Raw genomic sequence first — 21183 nt, forward strand, 5'->3', positions numbered from 1 at the left:
AAAGAGCTCACTTACTCATGGAAGCACACTTCATAATGACCTGGCTGCATTTACAAATAAATAAATTCCCCTTCCTTACATTGATTGGAAGGTTGTTTCAAAGCCTTGGGCTTGGATGGTTGGAAGCATTCTATAATTTTCAAAATAAATCTCTTGTCTAAGTTCATACTTACTTGCCTTTCTGGCAACATTGTTTTGCTGAGAGATCCTTTTTCCCTCCTTGGTGTTTATTTTGGCATATTTCAGAAGCAACATTGTTCACTTTCAGCCTTCATTTTGCCAAGAAAAATAAGCCAAGCCAGCTGGCTGCTCATAAGCTAAACAATGTGGGGGAAGGTAGTCCTTAACCATTTCTGCACCTGCTTTACTCTGTGTGTCTGTTCAAACATGAGCAGGCAGAATTTTCCCCCTCCGTCTCCCAGATAACTTCTCTGCAGTCTTTGGGATCCTGCTGGATTATGAGTTTCATGGGGACCATGGATGACCATGACTGCTAAGAATTAGAAGTTAGGCTATCTGTCTGATGATAGTACTCCTGAGACTGAGGTGAGGAAGGATGTGGTGGCTGTGGTCATGTGAACAAATGGAGGAGCAGAATACACCAGAAGTGTTGACAGTAAAAATTAAGAGTTTAAAAATTTCTGTTCAAAATAGAGATGGGTTTAAAACTGTTTTAGTGTGAATGTTCTTGTGTCAGGAAAGACCTGTTTATTTGGATAACTTCAGTATTGTTGCAAGTTTGTGTAACTAAAAAAGCTGACTAACTGTGTTAGATATCAGTGTATACATCTGTTTGCAATGCCACTCATTTTTCATCTTGTTTAAGAGAGTTTAGTGTTTCCATAAATTGAAAATGTATGCAGCCTGGTGCTGCTGAATTGCCTGCTAATAATAGAACCTAAAATGGGTGTGTGGGGGAGAGATGACAATGAGCAGTCTCCAAGAGTCATTACCCAATTCTGCATCCCTGTGCTGGTGTGTGGAAGGCGCGTGTTGCAGTGCCTGCCACCCTGGGAAACAGAACTTCTGGGGTGAATTCCTCTTTCTGTGGTAATGTCATTTTTCATTTTATTAATGCAAATTAATCACTTGTAGTCATCTCCCTTCAGATGTCTACTGTTTCTAATTTACTTGAAAACATCTAGCCATACGCTTCCCAGTTAGGTGCCACCACGGTAATTACTCAGGTACTTCAGTAAGATCCTCGTCGGTCCTTTGAACTGAGTCATAGGCAGCTATAAACTTTGTAGTTTCTTTAGCATGCAGTTGTTTTGTTAAACTTTTTATTAATGCTTCCTTTTGTGTTTTATGGCATATGTTATGGTAACTTGCTATAGTGTGTTAATACTGTATGTTCTTCCTAAGGGATTTTTAATTCTAATGTGCTTTACATAATACAAGAACAAAAAATATTGTAATGAAAACATTGAAAGCAGTTGAACAAATGGTTGCTCTTTATAGTGAGATTTGTTTTCATGAGTGCATATTTCCCGAGGCAGGCTTTGAACCGCAAGCTCTTGTTGTGTACTGTCCTGGTCCTCTCCTTGTGCCGCCTTCTGTCCCCCTGCACCCAGGATGCTCCTCAAGCTCCCTGGGGAGGCTGTGATGCCTCCTCCCACCTCACCCCTCTGTCCTCAGTTAATCTGTTTCTGCTAAAGCTTGAGCTGAAGTCGTAGCTTGATGTATACCCTAAGAACAATATGCTAGCACTGTAGCTTAAAAAAAAAGTCACCATCTCCATGCTACCCTGCTCTTGCACAAGTGTTGGTTTAGCAGTCTGGTTTGTAACTTAGCTGCTTCCTGCCCCTCCACCCCACCCAAGACAAAAAGAAAGAAAGAAAACAAACAAAAAAAATCCTTGAGCTAATTCTCTGATTAAACACTTGTTCTGGCTGGTGAGAAGGGCAGTGTGAACATGGCTTCGTGGAGGGTGGGACCGCAGGGTGTTCTCCCTGCGTGATACTGGTTTCTAGTGTTTTGAACAGGCCAGCTTACAGCCTTCTCATCTGCTTGTATCTTTTGCTGAGAAAGAAGCAGAGCAATGGGCTGTAGATGGGCATCTCTGTAGACAACCCATTTTGATCTGCTTCGCTCCTGAAACCCACTAAATGAATGAACAGTTAAGGCATGTTTTTTCCACTGAGTTTTGCTTGATTTCAAACTGTTTTCTGGTCTCACTGGTGACTTCAAATGTGGTGTGAATAATAGGGTTTATTGTAGCTTTCATTTTCTAGCAAAAAAAGTAAATAGGAAGTGTCTTGAGAACGAGGCATTGCTTTCTGGCTGTGTGTGGTGACTGCTAGCTGAGCGCCTGCTCTGCCTCAGAGGGTGCTGGTTTGCACAAATGATTTAATTTCTGTGTGTCTGTTCCACAAAGCAAAATGTGGCTGTTTCTGGAGTTATGCTGGGAAGCCCAAAACTCTGCTCCAGAATAGCATTTATGTACCCAAACAGCTTGTGTCCACATGCCTGCAGGGTGGGAGTGGTGTGCTGCTGGGGTATTTTTTTTTTTTTTTTTCTTGTATTCTTCCAGCATAACTCTTCCTTATTTGATGTAAGCGTGGTTAAAAGTAAATGCTTGCCTCTGTGAGCAGCTTTTGTTTTGGCTGTTTCATTTGAAACTCTTTTCTCCCTTCATTCCTAAAAAGTTGATTTTTATAGGTAATGAGCATGTTTTGCAAGGAACTGTAATATACACAGTTTACAATAGGAGACTATTTATCCTCTTAAAACATAGAGGAGAGAGAGAGAGCGCGTAGCTTTTTAATGGATTTCAGCCATTGGAAGTGAATTATTAATTTTTTTTTTTTTTTTGCCCCCCTCCAGGATCTCGAGTACCAGGATGGACGAACTCTAACTGACGGAGAGGCAGACAACACACCCTTTCAGCATGGAGACCGTTCCGGTTGATGGGGAACTTGATAGAAATTCAGTGAGTAGCTTAAACGTGGCTTCATGTAATTGGATGAACATGAAGGTGCTTTTGCAGGGAAAGAATTAAACAGCTTGAAGCTGTTCTAGTTTGGTTTGAATTGATACTTTTCTGGTGAATGCATTTGGAATATCGTGTAGTATCACCCATCATTTGCTAGATTCTCATGGCAAGAGGACCGGTTGTCAAGAAATATTTTGTTACTGGATTTGATCCTCGGTGTCTGTGAGTCCCAAAAGAAAAAGGTATTCCTCTCAGTTGTACTCACTGGCACTTTACCAGTTAGTGACTATGGACAAAAGAAAAAATAAGGTATTTCTTGGTGGAATGAGGAGCAGAAAAGGCAGGAGGAGTGAATATTATATGTTACCAGAGTCATTTCAGGTGTAAGAGTTGATAAACTGTGCTGATTATAAAATTTCTGAAGTAGTGAAAATACCAGCTCTTTCCTTCTAAGCACAATTTAAAAACAGGAAAGGCTAGTGGGTAATATGACACTTCATCATCATCATAATGCTGAAATTATTTAAGAATTTAATTTTTCCACAAGCTGTGTTATGTGGAAGCACTCTAATAGCTGAAGCAGGAAATGTTTTTTAGTTTCCAAAGCTGCTTTCTGATACAAAGCACTGCCTCCCAAAGGCAAAATAGGATATCTTTTCTGTAACTGAAGCGAAGCTCAAGTTTAACACCTCATTAGTGACAAACTTTATTTGTGATGGTTCAGCTACTACATAGACCTATTAATTTGATCAAGTGTTTTATTAGTGTTTTTATCTTAAGTGATGGATTTGGAGACAAGCTATTATGCAGTGCTCTAAGAAAATCCTTGGCTTTTTTCTGTAATACACAGATCCATTGATTTGTTGTGGGGCCAATGCATTTATATCCCAGGCACAATATGCTATAAGTATCATCTGTCAGCTGTGCAATAGGATATTTTTTTTTTAAAAAAACCTGTCAATTGAGTTGCTGTGCTGCTTGTTTCCTACAATAAAAAAAAAGTACCAGTTTACAAAAACTTTAAAGTAACTCGAAATGTGCTAGTTTTGTGACATGCTTTCACAATAGCATGATTTTAAGAAGGTATCTTGAAATGAGACTCTATATGTTTTACCAAGTCTGCTTCAGAAGAATGCTAAGTGTAAGGATAGATTTGCCTTTCATCCTATATACTTAGGCACCTGAAGTGTCATGTCAGAATAATTTTTTTTAACTGATGGTATACTGTGCCTGGCTACTCTAAACATGTCTTACCAAAATATCATTTAGTGGGATAATTGCCTATCTTAATTGCAGTTACAATGTAAAGTTTTTGTGTTGCACTACAGCTGTTAAAAACATTTTGGAAAGCTTATTTGGGAGTCTAATATACTTGGTCTGGTGTACACCATAGTAAAAAATTGAAACTGAAATATAAAAAAAACCCCCAAAACAACGTGCATATATTTTAAAAGAGATTGGACCCAGTAATTTTGAAGACCTTGAGTGTATGCAAATTTTGACACTTCCCAGAATTTTAAATTGTTTGAAGGGTCACATTTGAGATATTTCAGTATTCCAGACTTCTAGCTGCAATTTAATTTATTTTTTAAGTTCCGTTTGTCTGATTAAGAATAATGAAATACATGAATTGCGAACATGTATGAAGAATACTGATCAACGTTTTGCTACATGGTTTAAGTCCTTTGGGGGGTTTCTAGGAGGTACCTGAAAAAACCCTTTTTAGAGGTGTCAGCTTTCTAATGTGTTTTTTGGCTTGCGTGTAAAAGAAAGAGGAGGAGATCACAGAACTTAATGTTATGGGCTTTTCTTTCCAGAATCAGTCTAGGGAGAAAAGTCTTACATGAAATGCTTTTCCTGTCTAATAACTAGGTTGATATATACTGTATCTGAACACAAATGTTATCACAGCTCAGCAAACTACTTTTGTAATCTGGCACCATTAAAGCAATGCAAAATAGTAGACACTTTAGTTTAAGTTCTTGTTTGAGAACAGTTTTTGCCTATTTTTCTATAAAATAATAATTTAATTTAAACAAGCCTCACTGGCCCAGAACTCAGAACATTACATGGGAATGTTTGGTGTAAACCATTCTTTTTCTAAATACATTTTTTTTTAGAAAACTTTCTAGTTGGCGCTAATTTTTACCAAAACATATATTTCATAAATATGTTGCCTTTGATATAACTTGTACAGTCAGTCCTTGCTATTTAAATACATCAGCAGACATAGAAGTACCTTTTTTCCTTGAAGCATAGAATAGAGGTCCTCTTCTCTGGTCAGCTTTGCGGGCTGGGTTAGTGGTCCTGAATTTATATGTAACATGATTAATCTTAGTGATCTACTTGTATTAGAGACTGCTTTCAGGAAAAGTCTGTCTTCAGCAGGGTGAAAACTCTAACTTGGCTTTAAAAAGTGCATTTAAACTCTATTAAGAATTTAGCTGTAGGTTTAGATTGTAAATCTAGTAAGTATGTTTAACAAGCATCTTTTGTAGTGTGAGATTCAGATGTGCTAGCGTGACATATGTTTTTGCTTTTAGCCTAATCTTCAACAGGAAAAGGATTTTGTTTTATAAGACAAATTGGCAGATATAATTCTAGGTTTAGTAGCAGTTGTTATAAGCTTTATTTCTGAGAAATGAATGTCTAAAAATAGCATTTTTCTGAAGCACGGAGTTGCTTTTGTATGAAAACAGAATTATGGCTATCGTCTCATGTGATGGTTTATATTGCTGGTTTTATTCCTTAGTCTTAATCTAAAACTTTACTGGGAGGAGGGCTAGGTTTTGTATGTTTGATAGTAACATTTTTAACTAATTGTGCCTCAGCAGAAGCTAAATCAGTCATGTAGTGTTGAGAACCTCCCTTATCAAAGGACTTGTTCTGTAATCTGTAATCAAAGTCATCAATTAAATGTGAAAATAAGGGTTGGCTGTGTCTCTGGAAATAAGCATATCTTTCTCTTAATTTTATATATTTAGAATAAAAAATTGTGCAAGATAATGGACAGGAATGCCCTGAGGGCATTCTTTTCAGAGAAAACATTGAAGTAGTAAAACTGTCATTTTTTGTTCCCTTAGGGGTTTGAATCCCCGATCTGCAATGATATGAATTGCAGATGATAGAGGTGTAATAGGCTGTTGGAACACGAAGAGGTCTTTCTGGCCGAAATAGTCTCATTTCAGTATCTTTACTTCTTGCATCGATATTTCGAAATATATATTCTGCAGGTTTTAGGTAAATACACAGGCCCAAATAGTTCTAATCAAGAGACGGGGTTGACCAGCAACGGAGGCAGTTTGGTGTGTAAACAGAATGTCTGTTGGAGAAGATCAGGGACAGAGTTAGACAGGCTTGTGTTTCAGCCTCTGGCGTAGGAGCTGTTTGTACCAGTTCATAGGATTAACCATGCAATGCTAAAATATTTACATAAAAAAGCCCCTGCATCGTCTCGGGTGACAGATTGCCCTGCTCTGTGGTGTCACGTTGTATCTTGGTCAAGGCTGCTTGAGAGGCAGGCAGTGAGACAGGACCTGCTGCAGTGCTTTTTCACTCCATTTCTTCAACGCGTAAGTACGCACTGTGGGTGAACATGCTGTCTGAGTCTCAAACTTTTGATCCTGTATGTCTGTTAACAATTTATTTTTCCAGTTCTCTTCTCTTGCTTTCCAACTTTTAGTGTGAAATAAAGCAGACCCGTGCTGAATAGTGGTGTTCCCTCCCAGTCCTTCAGTCAGTTGCTGGATCTCTGTACAGTTACTGCAAACTCCTTTATCTTGCTCTCTTGTCAGTCACTATTCCCCTGAATCTAAAAGCAGCGTAGGGCAATACAGTTCCAGTCCAAACAAATTGTTTCCTAGTCTGTAGCATGCTACCTGTACATTAAGAAGAAACACTTTGCCTTGAAAACAGTTGAATTCTTGAATGTGTTTCATGTGCTAGTATGTAAACCTGTCTGCTAAGTTCATGGGTTCCCTTAGCAGTGTTTCACTCTTTGACCTAAATTTAGTCTCTGACAGGGATAGAAGGTTGTTTACCAAGTGCACTTATAATTTATTTCAGCTTCTCTTGTTTAACCAAGTCCATTTCCAGAAGGTGCAAAATTATGAAAGAAGGGTTCCCTCACCTTTCCAATGATGTGTACTGCAATTGTAGTATTCTTATTGCAGTGCTTTACATTTGCGTGTTGCAGTGTCAGTTTAACACCCCCAGGCAGCTGTGAGGGATAAAAATCTGTGTTTTGAGATCAGGAGTGTAAGACAAGACTCCTGCTTGCTGATATTTTTATTTTTCTTTTTTACGTTTCCTGCTGTTTAGTACTGATAACAGAGAGGCAAGATTGGATCCTCTTTAAGGCAGGGCAAGGATTTCTCTCCTTTATGGAGCAGAAGTTTTTTGTTTGGGATACAGAAGATACAGCATGTTTGGATTTATTTTATTTTTAAAGAGCAAATATTTATGCTGATCAGTATGCTTGTTTTCTCCTCCTTTTCTGTTATTTGTGGGTTTCAAATGTAGTAAATCCTTTAAGACGTAGGTGGAACTTACCTTACATCTGTACACGGCTGAGCACAGTGGGATCTGGGCTCTGGTTTTTATAGCCTTGGGTAGCAATGATTTATAGAAGATTCCAGATCAAATGTCAGAAAGGATTACAGACTACTACTATGTAATTACTCTCCTGTAGTGCCTATATTTGATGCATTCAGTGGGACAGAGATAATTTTTTTTATACAACTTGATTCTTTGGAAATACTTTGATATAAAATATCCTCTTAAATTTAAAACTGCACTGCTTGTCTTCCATCCTAAGCAATTTAAAATGTTACCTGTGTTTGTAGATGAACTGAATCTGTGGCTTCTAAGTTTGTGTTTGTGTGCAAAAGCAGTTAGGCTTGGATCTGGCATTGGTGGGTGCTCGCACATTACTGAAGGCTTAAAAGTTTTTGTCTTTCCAAAACACCTGTCTGAAAGTGGGCGGTTTTGGAAACAAATTTTGTGTTATTTCAGCTTTCTTCAGAGCTTTAGTCTTCTGAAAACATTCCAGCTAAAAATTTCTTAAAATATATTGTGTATCAAGTTATATGAGCACTAAATTGCTGATGGAGAGGTTCTACTCAGAATTAGCAGTTGGGGCAGTTGCTGTTTACTAACCATATATGATGATGGCTTCTAATAATGGCTTCGCTATAAGCATATTTGTCAGTTTTGTTGCTTCAACTTTTCTGAACTGCTAAGTCTCTTGAGGTCTTGCCTTTGGTATTGAGGTGCATGTTTTATTTTAGTTATGAACTAACACTGTTTTCATTGTCCTTCTTCTTTCCCGCTGCTGCTGCTGCTTTTGTGCACTTGCTTCTTCCTGGCCTGGATTTTTATGTTTGCTGTTCTTCGTTCTTCAATTGTATGTGTACACAGCATCATGGTGATAACAGAGACTCTCATGGACCATCAAGTAAGTGACTCCCCCCTCCTACAGTATGTTTGCACATATGTTCATAATTAGCATGTATCTTTACATATAGGCTGCTGGGCTAAATGCTATGTTTTCTTCCGTACTGTAATTGAGAAGCTCAAGTACAATGAAAATTTACTGTTGGAAAAGTATTTTACCTGGCATATACTCATCTAAATGTTTCCCTACATGAACCTTTTTTTTTTTTTTTTTTAGTGGGAAAAATTTATTCTTCACCTCTCCCAGTGATGGCTAGAAAAAAATAAGTCTTTTAAATTACTTATCTGGAAGAGAAAAAGATATATTTGTCAGTTTGAAATGAAACCTTCAAATGTTATTGTAGTATAGATAATAAAGACATGGAAATAATGGTTCAGAAACAAGTTTTATTTTTGAGCTTGTCTGTTTATAGTGCTATATGTTTCACTTGATTTCAGTAACTTTACATCTTCAGAAATGAACAGGTGTGTATACTGTAATACTCAAATAAGGATTGGATCTGATGTGGTGATAGGGAAAACTTCAGTGTGTGTATATATGTGTGTGCACACAGCCAAAGACTTATTAGTGCCATTGGTTCGTGGGTGTTAGTATGATCGTAGGATTGGCAGAATAATCTGGGATTAAGAGTCTGTGTATGCGGGGAAGGGAAAGGTGCAGGTACAAATTCTTTCTTTTTAGTGAGAAATCTGTGCAGAAGCCATGGTCTTAGCTGATACCACTTATTATAGACATCAAAAAATAATGCAGGATTGAATTATAATAAACCTGCTCCTATATCTGATGTCCTTGTGCTATTTTCAAGAGTGTAGGCACTTTGACATGCTCGTTATAGAAACAGAAGAACTGGGAATCTGCCACTTCAGATATAATTTTTTTTCATAGCTTTATCTGATTAAATAAATTGGCTGTAAAGACCACAATTTGTGTTTCTTCTGATGCATGAATCATACTGACAAACTGTATTTTAGTAATTTTATGGCCAGTATGTGGAAATGGAACAAAGCATGTATTATCAACTCTAATAGTTCTGTTGGTATTGAAATGTGCCCTCCAAAGAGTTGCAAGGAGGCTTTGATATTTACTAATTGACGTTTCTTCTCTAAAATAACCCTCTGCTCATCTTCAAGGAGGTAGATGGTATGGGTTTAAACTCACTCAGGTAAAGGAAGGGATTAACGGAGGTCGTCTTTCTCTTGGATGAGTGCTCTGAAGCCTGAGTGAAAGTCTAAAAATCAATCACCAGTTTGAGGCCTTTGAGTGAAAGGAATGGTTGGCCATGCTATTGTAGGTCTTGTCAGACACGTTGAGCATATGCCTAACAAATCCATCTTTCAAGTTGCAGAGATGGCACGTGAAACCTGAGAAGAATTAGAATCATAGAATGGTTTGGGTTGGAAGGGACTTTTAAAGATCATCTAGTCCAATGCCCCTGCCATAGGCAGGGACACCTTCCACTAGACCAGGTTGCTCAAAGCCCCATCCAGCCTGGCCTTGAACACTCCCAGGGATGGGGCAGCCACAACCTCTCTGGGCAACCTCTTCCAGTGCCTCACCACCCTCGTAGTAAAAAATTTCTTCCATATGTCCAATCTAAATCTATCCTCTTTCAGTTTAAAACCATTGCCCCTTGTCCTGTTGCTACAGGTCTTGGTAAAAAGTCTTTCTCTGTCTGTCTGATAAGCCCTCTTTGTATATTGAAAGCCTCCAGTGGGGTCTTTCTGAAGTCTTCTCTACTCCAGGCTGAACAGCCCCAACTCTGTCACCTTTCTTCGTAGGAGACATCTTCGAGCCCTCTGATCATTTCTGTAAGTGAGGTGTTCCCCAGGAACATTTAAAAAAAAAAAATCATATTTTGATTGTCCTCACCAAAACTCACTAGAAAGTGTGAGTGCTTTGAAGGTTAGAAACTGAGTGTGGTTTTTGAGACTTACACTTTTGATTAGTTTGCCAAGATTTCACTGCAGGTACATGGGGACAAGTGAATCTAAAACTTTAAGTTTCAGTTTGGTGTTTTGGGCAAATAAAACATGTTTGACTAGAAACATCATTTATTCATTTGTGCTAAGTTTTATTTCACAAGTGAGCAAGGTCACTAGAGTAAATGACCATTGATCTCTTTCAGGATCACTGTTGGTTTTATTCTGTGAATGTAATGAAATTCCAGGATAAAATCATTCAGTGCTTCAGATGAGTTCAAAATTAGCTATAGGACTGTCAAACATTGTCAGTAAATGGATGACTTAAGTATGTACCATACATTTTTATAGTGTTTATAAAATCAGTCCATCAGAAGCTATAAACAGCAGCCAAGGAGCCTCTACAAATTGCTGAGTTATCTATTAAAAGGTACTAATTAAATCTACGCTCTTAAAAAGATCTGCTTCCGAGTGGTAGGTGTTTGATTTAATGGCATCCTGAAAACTCAGGTTTGTTATGAGCATAACTTTTCCCCCTCCTCTCTCCTTTCTAAGCACTTTTTCCTTTTCCTTGTAATAGCTTTCTTTGTTTCCATCTCTGTCTTTTAAGGTTCCAGAGCTCCTGCCATAAGATGCTTGGCATATCTTTACAGAGATCATTAACTTCCTGAAGGTCCTGCTGATTTTACAGCTGTGACTGTACAGGCACCTCTAAAAATCAGGTCATTAGTCAGTCTTTTATAGAGAAAAGATGAAAGCCTCTTAGTAATCTTATTCACTGTCCCCTGCTCAAAGCAACAGGTAATGTTCTGCCTTGCCCTGTCTTTCCCCTCAACCCAAAGCAAACATCTGAGCATCAGGATGAGGCATTTTGAAGGAAGAGGACAAATTCTTCCTAGTGGCTGCTACAGTGGTGGATAGACATTTATGTACTTAACTGATTTATTTCCGTTTGTTTAGTACTTTTACAATGCTTTGTATAAAAAAGAGATTTTAAAACTCTACTGCTAATCTATAAAAGCTGAAGGATGATTGAATTTCTCAAAAGCCCTCTTGATTTAAGAAGTTCATCTTGAATCCCCAGGCATGCAAAATGATTACCACAAGATATTCTATGTTAGGTGATACATAAACTGTGTTTTTTAGGAAAGGAGCCTTTGTTAGTGCTAGCAGTCTTGGCAGGACCCAAACTGAGTCTGCAGACTAATGAAGGAGCATGAATTTAATAGTGAACTTGAAGCTTGTAACCCTGTGGGTGTTACCGAGTTAACATCACTGAATTCAGTTCATGCTTTGGTAGAACTTGTGTGCAGAGTTTGCTTATGCTGCAAATTACTGGCAAGTACTGCCTGAGAAGTGATCACGTCCTGACAGCTTAAAGAAACCTTTGGAATTCCCAAAGCTTAAAGCTTAAAGAAAAGTGAGCCATGCTGCATGCTGCCCGTACAGAAACGAGCCTGCTGCCCAGGTCACTCAAGAAAGGGTTGTTAGCGCAGTTCCCGCTGCAGAGCAGGTACTCGACGCAGGCGAGGAGCTCACCCGCAGAGCTGGAGCACTGCCCGCTGCAGCGGCCGGGGGCACCCGCAGAGCACGGTGGGCTGTGAAATCCCTTCCCTGTGAAGCTAAATGGCCGCTGGCTCTTCGAGAGCAGCTTTCAGCTAGTTGATTGAAAGCTGGTGCTACTTCGGTGTACCTTAAACATTTTTAAAACAAGTATAGCTCGCTCCCTCTGCAGGGACCTGTTTTGTGTGAGCCTGTGAAGCAGCTGTTTTCTACACACCCCACACCCCCTTTTATTTTTCATTTCAGATACCAGACCTTTTGTGGTACAGTCCCTTCCCAAGACTTCAGCAACTGCCCTGCTCCCCCCTTTTCCCTTACTTGTAGCTGTAGGACAATAAAAAGCTAGTTTGGTGGTACTACAAGAAGAGCAAAGTCAGTTACTGCTTTGAAGTGCTGGCCTTCTGGCACTGACAGACTTGAACTCTGACCTGGTAAAATGAGCTTTTTACCTCACTTGTCCATCTCCTCACGTGTTTTTCCTGAGCAGCAGTCTGCATAGGGTATAGTTTGTCCAGAGCAGAGCTTTAGATGGTTTATCTGATGTAGAAAAATAGTACAGGTGTGTATCCTGGCATTCTTGCATTCTTCATAGAATCATAGAATTGTTTATGTTGGAAAAGACCTTGGAAAAGATCATCGAGTCCACCCGTTAACCCAACACTGCCAAGTCCAACATTAAACCATGTCCCTAAGTGCCACGTCTACATGTCTTTTAAATACCTCCAGGGATGGTGACCCCACCACTTCCCTGGGCAGCCTGTTCCAGTGCGTGACAACCCTTTTGGTGAAGAAATTTTTCCTAATATCCAATCTAAACCTCCCCTGGTGCAACTTGAGGCCATTATCTCTTGTCCTATCACTTGTTACTTGGGAGAAGAGACCAACACCTGGCTACAACCTCCTTTCAGGTAGTTGTAGAGAGCAATAAGGTCTCCCCTGGGCCTCCTTTCCTCCAGGCTAAACAACCCCAGGTCCTTCAGCCACTCCTCATCAGACTTGTGCTCTAGACGCTTCACCAGCTTCATTGCTCTTCTTTGGAGACACTCAAGCACCTTCCGCCCTCCCCCCCCATACTGCCTTATGTTCATTCTAGGCTTTGCTGAAAAAATGTTTCCATTACTGTAATAATAGTACTGATCAAGCTAAGAAGAGGGCCTCTGTACTTCACAGAGTCCATCCAGAAAGTAGAACTTGTTTGTTTTGACTAGATCTTCTGCTGAACTTTTAAAATCATTTGAGGAAAGCTTGGGAACTCTTAAAATGAGCAGCGTAGTAAGTTTCAATCTTTTAGGCAGGCTCTTCTTTAGTAAGCACCTCTTGTTTCCCCCTCTGATCTCTTTTTGTCAGTATATCTACTTCCACAGGCCAGGTGTTACCGAGTCAGCCATTCTTCCATTACGAAAAAAGGTCCAGTTTTGTTGTGTGCAGCTTAAGGAAATGTACAGACACTGTAAACAGGATGGCTGGCCAGGTGATCTCATAAATAGCTAGAAGATGTCAGACAAGCCTTTCAGACTGATAAGGTTTGAGAGTAATTCTTCCGCTTGAAGCCTTTGCCTTGACAGAGTCTATACATGATCTTTATTAATAAGACTTGTTTCTTGTGATGTACATACATATGTTCATCTTAGCTTTCTGGGATGGTGGCACAGCTTGATCTAGCAAGTAATTTCCTGGCTTGGCTGCGTTGTGGCTAGTTAAACCAAGAACTATCACAAAAGTGATGAAGAAAGCAGGGTTTCAGAAGTTAAGTAACAGCTCAGTGCTGTATCTGTATTCAGTGGCAGCCTTTCCTCCTAGTTTTTGTTTTCACCTTCTGCCTCATGTCTTAGACCAGTCTTGTCAGCTTCTTTCTGCCATCCCTTTCAAAGCAAATCTCTGGTTTGAAATCCTCATTTTCTACAATGGAAAATTTCACAAGACAGCATTTGAATACCAGTTTCATAAATAGCAGTGAAGTTGTTAATAGAAATCTATGCACAAGCACATAACATCATTGAACGAGCATCCATTTTGTATTTCAGCAGTGGTAACAAACAGCGATGAATCACAGCTTTTAACTCCAGGAAAAATGAGCCAGCGCCAGGGGAAAGAAGCCTATTTTACTCCAACCAAAGAGTTACTCCAACCATCTCTCAGCCCAGGAACTACCCATAGCCATGGTAAGACAAAGCTATTTTTTACAGAGGTTTTAAAGAACTTAAATGCTGACATTAATTTTCTGTTCTAAATGTTGATTCAAAACCACTGTCTTTCACAATGAAGAGGTAAGGAAGAAAGCATATTGAAATTATTGTATGTAATTCTTTGTATCCTTATGTGTTAATCTGAAACAGAAAAAAATGCATTATGTGGTGCACTAATTTATTAAAGCATGCTATGATTTGTGGGAGAACAGTCCACTTGATGGTAAATCATTATCTGTGTGTAATCCTGTAACTAATGGTCATGTTAACGTCTCAGGTATTTAAGTTGTGTCTTCACACTGAAGTGGTGTGATACACGACCTAAGCCTGGAACCTTTGTGTAAAGACCTTTTAACAATTACTTCTACTGAAAGATCCTTCCCTTTAAGAAAAGGGGCGGGGGGGGGGGGGGGAAGTCTCAGCACTACTTTTTGCCAGCTTTCAAACAGTCCCTCTGCCTTGCTAAACCTGTTGAAAACAAACTGGGTGGATCCGTGTGAACTGATGGGATGTGAAGTGAAACTCATCAGCAGGCCTGACATGTTGATATCTGTTTAAAAAAAAAAAAACAACCACAAAAAAACCCCAAGCAATAGTTGCTCTCCCTGTGCTTATTTGCATTTAAAACTGCTTGTGTTGTCTTATTGCCTAGGATATCATTAGACATGTTTGTTATGGTGTGTGGAGTCCTTAGTGAAAACTTCAGCCTTTTTTTATTAATATTGTCTCTCCTTTTACTCATGGCAGCCATGCCAGTCATCTATGCTTCCTTTAGTTCTTGCCATGAGTAGTGTTCCTGAGATTTTTTTGGTATGAGCCTCCCTAACTCCCATAGCTTGCTTTGTCAAAGTAATGACATTAGTCCATCAGAGTAATAAAGGCAGTGTCTCAGGTAACTTTGAATCATTCTCCTGTTTTCCCATTCAGTACCGTTCACATAAAAAAAAAACTTTGAAACCAAAGATAGTTGTTACCATGTTGAATCTGGTAGTCTTTTAGTGTATTTTAAGAATTATTATGGTAGTTTTTTCAGTGCTACGAACAGCTGGCTTTCATATATTTTTCTCAAAGCTGCTGTTATCTCACTGGAACAGCACTTGATGTTCTCTGGCTTGCATTGTGCTTAATCGGAGAATATTTTCTGTAGAATATACATATTTAACCTGTTTGTAATTTTTATTATGTTTAAAGAAATTTTTGGTTATTCTCTCTACGTACTGTGTTGTATCCCTTACTAGACTAATGTTGTAGTTATATAAATGTATTTGAATATTCTAGTAAAATCTTCCTGCTATTCCCACTAATTTATTAAGTCAAACTGTTGTGCTTTTTTAAGGGCTTTTACTCATAGGAAAATCATTAAAATGGGCTTGAGAAGCACTAAGACTTGATTGTGCTACGTCAAATTTCTTGCAGATACTAGATCTTCTCTCCTGATTTTTTTTCCTCTGATTATTTCAGGGCTTATATAAGTGATTTTAAGCTGGTTAAATCTATCTGTGCCTTTTTTAGCATCAGTCATCACTGACTTAGTCTTCCAGGAGCGCTACTAGGAATGAGGCTGTAGTTTCATGAAACAAGGAATATGGCTTGCAGTCAATTTCAGTAGTGAAAAGGTAAAATGTGGGCTAGGCTTCAGCAACCTTTAATTGCTAACTTCTAGCCTATCTGCAGCTCGGGAGGCGTAGGTTTGATTTTTTTATGGAGGAGGTTGACCCACATTTAGAAGTTGGGTGATTATTCTGTCGTAGTTATTCCTATGGGAAAATTACAGTGCTGGTGAAAATGTGAGCTTATTACATAGAGAAAAAGAGATGCTGTGCCAGCCTGAAAAACATGAAGCAGAACAGAGTTTAAAATGGTGGAGTACTGGGGGCTGACTGTTGTAACTGAAATCCTATTAACAAAGGTGTTTACAATATACCTGTAGTATTGTGTGATGAGAATATGCAGAAATACGGGAAATGTTTAGGTACAGTACTTAAAGACATTTACTATGAACTAAATGGAGGTACTTGTAGTCATTGACACCTGAATGCACCTTTAGGAGATGGGTAATGTAAATAAACAATTCAAAAGCATGCTAGGCACAGGATAAAAGAGAATTGAAACAGAAAAATGTGTGATACAGTCTACAAAGAACTGATTAAATGTATATAAAGGGGAGCTGTGACATGGGTACTTGGCTTTTGCCACTGGACAGTTGGATGTTGTTGGATGCTTTTTGGCCACCATTACCTAAAGTATGTTTCCTGCTGCCTGAATAAAAGAGCCTGTGTAGCAAAGCCAGTTTTGTATAGAGCTTGTGGTTAAAAATAAATGAGTTGGAATGAAATGAAACCTGTGAAGAGGCAGCCTCTGGAGCAGCTAGCACTAACTTTGGTGTTAGTAGGGAAACACCACCACATGTGCTGGATTCTTTGGCTTGCCAGCAGCAGTCCAGGGACAGGCATGCTCAGTGCCTGTCACTTGGAAAATGTACTGGAACAAGCTTAATTTGTGTCTTCTGCTTGTGTTTAAAGTAAGATCCTAATGACAAGTATTACAAATATGAATAAAAGTAGATGACTCTTAATATGATGGAGTGGAGGTAAATATTTAACATCGGTTTGGGACACTGACTTCCTATTTGGAACAAAGAGGACAATACAACGTGTCACTGTGAAGTTGTAAGTGGTATGTATTTCATGATTTTAAGTGCTCCTGTGTATAAATACTGCATTTTCATTTATGTGACCATAGATCTGGATTTCAGAAAGCTTCTATTTTCCTGTACTTGGTTTCTTAGTTTAAGACACATGACTTCCTCCTTCATCACTCCTGTCGCTCTTGTGAGATGGAACTTACTATGTCATCTGAGCCAGAGATGGGAGTCGTCTTTTTGGAGTCCAATGCAGATCTGTTTCACAAATGTAGAGTAAAGTTTGATCTGGCTGCATTGTCTAGTGATTGTTCAGCAAAAGCCTATTTACACTATCATTGTTCTGTATAATCTTTGTGTGAAAAAGTTGCAGCTGCTTATTTTCCATAATATTTTTAAGATCCTTGAAGATAGGCTGTCCTTCGTTCTGAGGCTGAAGACTAGCTTGCCTTTGAGGCTACAGACTGACATTTACAGGTGTGGAGATCAGACTCGCTTCCATAGCAAGCTTCAGCAAGGTTGTCTGACAGCAATGTATTTAAAAAAACTGGTGGTGGGATTATGCTTCTATGATCTCAATCAGTTTATGTAGAAAGTTCAGAATTTTAGTGGTGAAAGGCTAACTCGGCTGTGTATAGCATTGGTCCTGAGACGGACAAGTGGTTAACTAGAGTGTCAGAATAAGCTAGTCCTGATCATAATATTTCAATTAAATTTGTTTTATAGAACAGATTGTATTGAGCCTGGAAATGTCAGTGGCTTTAAGTTGGAGAATACCAAAATCCAACTGCTATCTGTTGCTATCTGTGCAAAAACTGACACACTCAGATGTGCTGAGTTTTAAGAGACATCAAAACAAACCTAAAAAATAGCTTTTTGCGTCCACAGCGTGCAAGAAAGGATTTCATAAAAGCACAAAGTTGGCTTAACTAGACAACCATTTACATTCTGTGTGGTACCACCATTTCTAGAAAGCCAGCAATACAACTTGTTACGGAAGCTTTAAGCTGAACTACACAAGGAAAGATTTTTTATTATGGAGCTTCTCAGCATCATAACTCAGAAACTGCTTGTGAAAGTGGCCTTGAGCAGCTCCACATTGAGTTGATCTTGAAAACTTTTACTGATTTCCCTCTATTTTCATTGTATATGTTTAAGAAAGCAGTTTCTAGACTCGCTAACTCAACAGCTCACTCACTCACATGGATTACTTTGCTTCTCATGTCAGGCTGGGAAATGGTAAAACAGTGATAAAGAGTTGGCAAGAATTTGCAAGATCGAACTTTCTGAAGCAAATCTTTTTTCCCCACGTACGGTCTTTAATTCTAACTTTTGAAGTCTTTGTTCTTAATTGTCCTTTCATAGTATCTACCAAGTTAGTCCTGCCTCTAACTCATTAATGCTATATATCGTACATGAATGTTGCCTTCCAGTATGTTTTATTTTCATATCATTGTTGTTTTTCTTCTGAGTTATCTGCCAGGTAGTGAAACCTTCCTAGTTCTCTGTGCCTTGAACATTCTAAATGATCATACTGTGTTTTTTGCTAAGTATTTTATTTAGAATTGTCAGACTTGGAATTGGACGTAAATAATTCAGTAGCCTTTTGATGGAAACTTTTATGGGTTTGGGGAGTTAGCTTTAGCTGTAAAGTTTTGTTTATGTTTGTGGTATGGTGAGTTTTCAAGCTCTAGTGAAATAGTGTGGCCTTGCCAACTCACCAAGACCGTATTTTTGTAAGTGTAGTGCATATAGATGTTAGTACTGCTAAAATATCTTTCAGTTCTAGCAGTTGATGCATAGATTGAACAATGTTAATTTAGCTCATTTTTCTGTGTTTGCATTCTACGGTTGAAAATGTTATTAACCATTAATGGGCAAACAACTAAACTTTTATCAAGCTTTTTGGGGGGTTTTTACTTTTTTTTGACTTACCATAAGTGCGGCCAAAAGGAATTATTGACAAAACTATTTTATTATGGTTAAAAAAGGAACATGAAAAACATTGAGTACAAGACTGCATTTTCAAAAGCTATAAAGCAGAACTCTGCTTGCTGATGTAAGCTGTTTATGTTGTTATACAAATTATCCCTGGTAAATTGGATTCTGGTAAATCTTGTTAACTCAGGCTTACATTGGGATACCACTTTATTTGTTTGATAAAATGGGTTAATATAGAAATAGTGATCGCTTAAAATTTCTGAAAAAAATCAGAAGTCTCCTCAAAGGTTTTTAATATTTTTTAACTTACAAATATGCTGTTAAAAATATTTCAAACTTTTTATGAAAACAGTGTAGATGCTTAAATAATAATAAGCTGTACTTGTGGTAAATAGGGAAATCTAGTTAAGATAGTATTATTAAAAGTTCTGTAATAGGATGTTTGAAAATATCTGACTTTTCTGTATTTTTCTTGTCTATTCAAAGCATTGATGAGGTGCAGATGGGGTGAAAATGTGAGTAGTATGTGGGAAAAGCCTGTGTAGGATGATGAAGATTGAGGAGATATTTCACAATTACGTAAATCTTTGAGCTAAATTAACAGCTTCTTGCTGTCTTTTTTTTAAAGTCACCTCGTCGCATAAGGGGGTATGCAGTAGAAATGTGTGCCCAAAGGAGCTTTCTTGAGCTAAGAAACAGGATCTGCCTCTCCTTTCCAGGAGAGGAGTAGTAGTAGTTAATTCAGTTTGCAATATGATGAAAATGTGTTCTGTGTTACATGACTGAGAAACAGAAGTGGCTTAGGTGCAGGGAGGGGGGTTGACAGTGGAAGCAGAATTATAGGTCTGCCGATGATGATGATCACAATGAATAGAAAGGAGGAGGTGAGGCTGATTTGGGGCGAGAGTAAGGGTGGTTTTGGCTGTGCTGAGCTTGTATTGAAGACTGCTCCAGAGTAAACATCTAAAGGACATGCTAGGATTTTAATCCATAGGATGGTGCATTTGGGGAGAAAATAAAAATTTAACTATTTTTGCATGTGAGAGAGGATGGAGAGTGAAAAACAGATGTTTTCAAGCAGTAGGTCCTAAAGAACACTTATTACCCGTTGAAAGGATGAGAAGCCTTTGGAGCCATAATCACCAAGAAAATAAATTACTTGTCGATGTGAGACAGCTAACAAGTTAAAGGTGGTTTGTTGTAGACCTGTACAACTTCCAGCTTTTAAAAAAATGTTTGTTTCAGGTGTTTGGCTCAGTTGACAGCAGCAGCATGTTTTGTTTGACCAGGTGGTAAGAAATGTCTGGAGCTCCTGACTCATCATCCCAGTTCTGGCTTGCTGGTGGTCAGCTTGCAAGAAGCTCTGGTGATGTAGCACACATCTCTTAGCAGCTGTCAGGAAAGACAGATTACTGTGGTCCAGTGGAAGGAAAGATACAGCCCCGTGTCAGTGAACTCAAAGTATTGGTAACTCCTTCAGAGATAGGCACTTGGTTTCAGTGCTTTGGCCAGGTTTCTGCCAGGAGGTCACGAGTGCCTGTGCATTCATGTGGCCGTGTGAGACAAGCCACAGCGGAGAGGCACTGTATTGGAGCTGGAGAGAGAAATCCTGCATGCCTGTGGTTGTAGCAGATGCATGCATTGAGCATGGGGGAGGCTGTAACTCCACTGGTTACTGCTTAATACTGATCACTGCTTAAATGCCAGCTCCTGCTTTCCTTTCAACTAGCACTTTCAGTGTGTTAATGTTTCTTTTTGAAAATGGTATTTGGCTTGCAGATGGTAAAATCTTGCCAATCTATCTAGTTCCAAATCAAGCTGTTTCCGGAGTAGTTGGGTTATATCCAAACTTTGATACTGATTTCTGTTTTTCTTCTCATGTTTCCATTGACTTTACTCTCTAGAGTGTCTAGACAGAACTATTTGTGGAAGTAACTTCATGCAATCTCTCCTGTTTCCCTCCACTATATCTGTCCTTTGAATAGAGAAGCTGAAGAATGGCTAAATAATTTATTATCTTGACACAGTAAGAGCAACTTATTACTAAGCATGTCATACTTTTTTAACCTCACTTCATCTTTCCATAAGTCTGTCTCACTGTCTCAGCAGTAGAGAAGAAACTGCTAGATGGCTTGTTGAGGCTCTCCAACAAGCTTAATTTTTAACACTTCCATATTAACAGTAAATATTACTCCTGAAGTCAGGCACCTTCTCTGTAGAGGAAGTGCGTCAAACGTCTTAGAAAAATGTTAACGCTTTTGCTTTCTCCTGCCGCATGGGAATTCTGTCTAAAACCTTGCAAGCCTTTGCTCTTGGAGAGCCTTGGTCTCTCTTGCTGTGTTCTTGGGAGGTGTTTTAATTTGTATTACCTTATCTTTTGATGATGAGGAAGTATTTTGTAATCAGCAGTGTATAGGAGCCATGTGGACTGGTTGTTCTTTAGGTAGTTCTGGATTAATATCTGTTGTATTGCTGCGGGGACCTGAGTCCAGTGACACGCGTGGTCACTTTTCAGTTTTATGACGGAGCGTACCTCATGGAGG

General features: G+C 38.8%; 1 protein-coding gene across 10 annotated transcripts in view; it reads left to right on the top strand.

Annotated features, from left to right (window-relative positions):
* Window positions 1-21183, top strand: part of OSBPL8 (oxysterol binding protein like 8) — a 95976-nt gene that overhangs the window by 30151 nt on the left and 44642 nt on the right. For 3 of the 10 annotated variants that reach the window (XM_052774297.1, XM_052774299.1, XM_052774300.1), the window contains exons 2-4: window positions 2827-2932; window positions 8354-8390; window positions 13897-14034. In XM_052774297.1, the coding sequence (XP_052630257.1) occupies window positions 2891-2932; window positions 8354-8390; window positions 13897-14034 (217 nt within the window). In that variant the 5' untranslated portion in view covers window positions 2827-2890. Of the gene's footprint in view, window positions 1-2566; window positions 2587-2826; window positions 2933-6310; window positions 6508-8353; window positions 8391-13896; window positions 14035-21183 lie in introns of those variants that run through there. The other 7 variants (XM_052774298.1, XM_052774301.1, XM_052774296.1 and 4 more) reach the window with 7 other exon arrangements.

The sequence above is a fragment of the Harpia harpyja genome, chromosome 23 (assembly GCF_026419915.1).
Source record: "Harpia harpyja isolate bHarHar1 chromosome 23, bHarHar1 primary haplotype, whole genome shotgun sequence".
NCBI classification, from domain to species: domain Eukaryota; kingdom Metazoa; phylum Chordata; class Aves; order Accipitriformes; family Accipitridae; genus Harpia; species Harpia harpyja.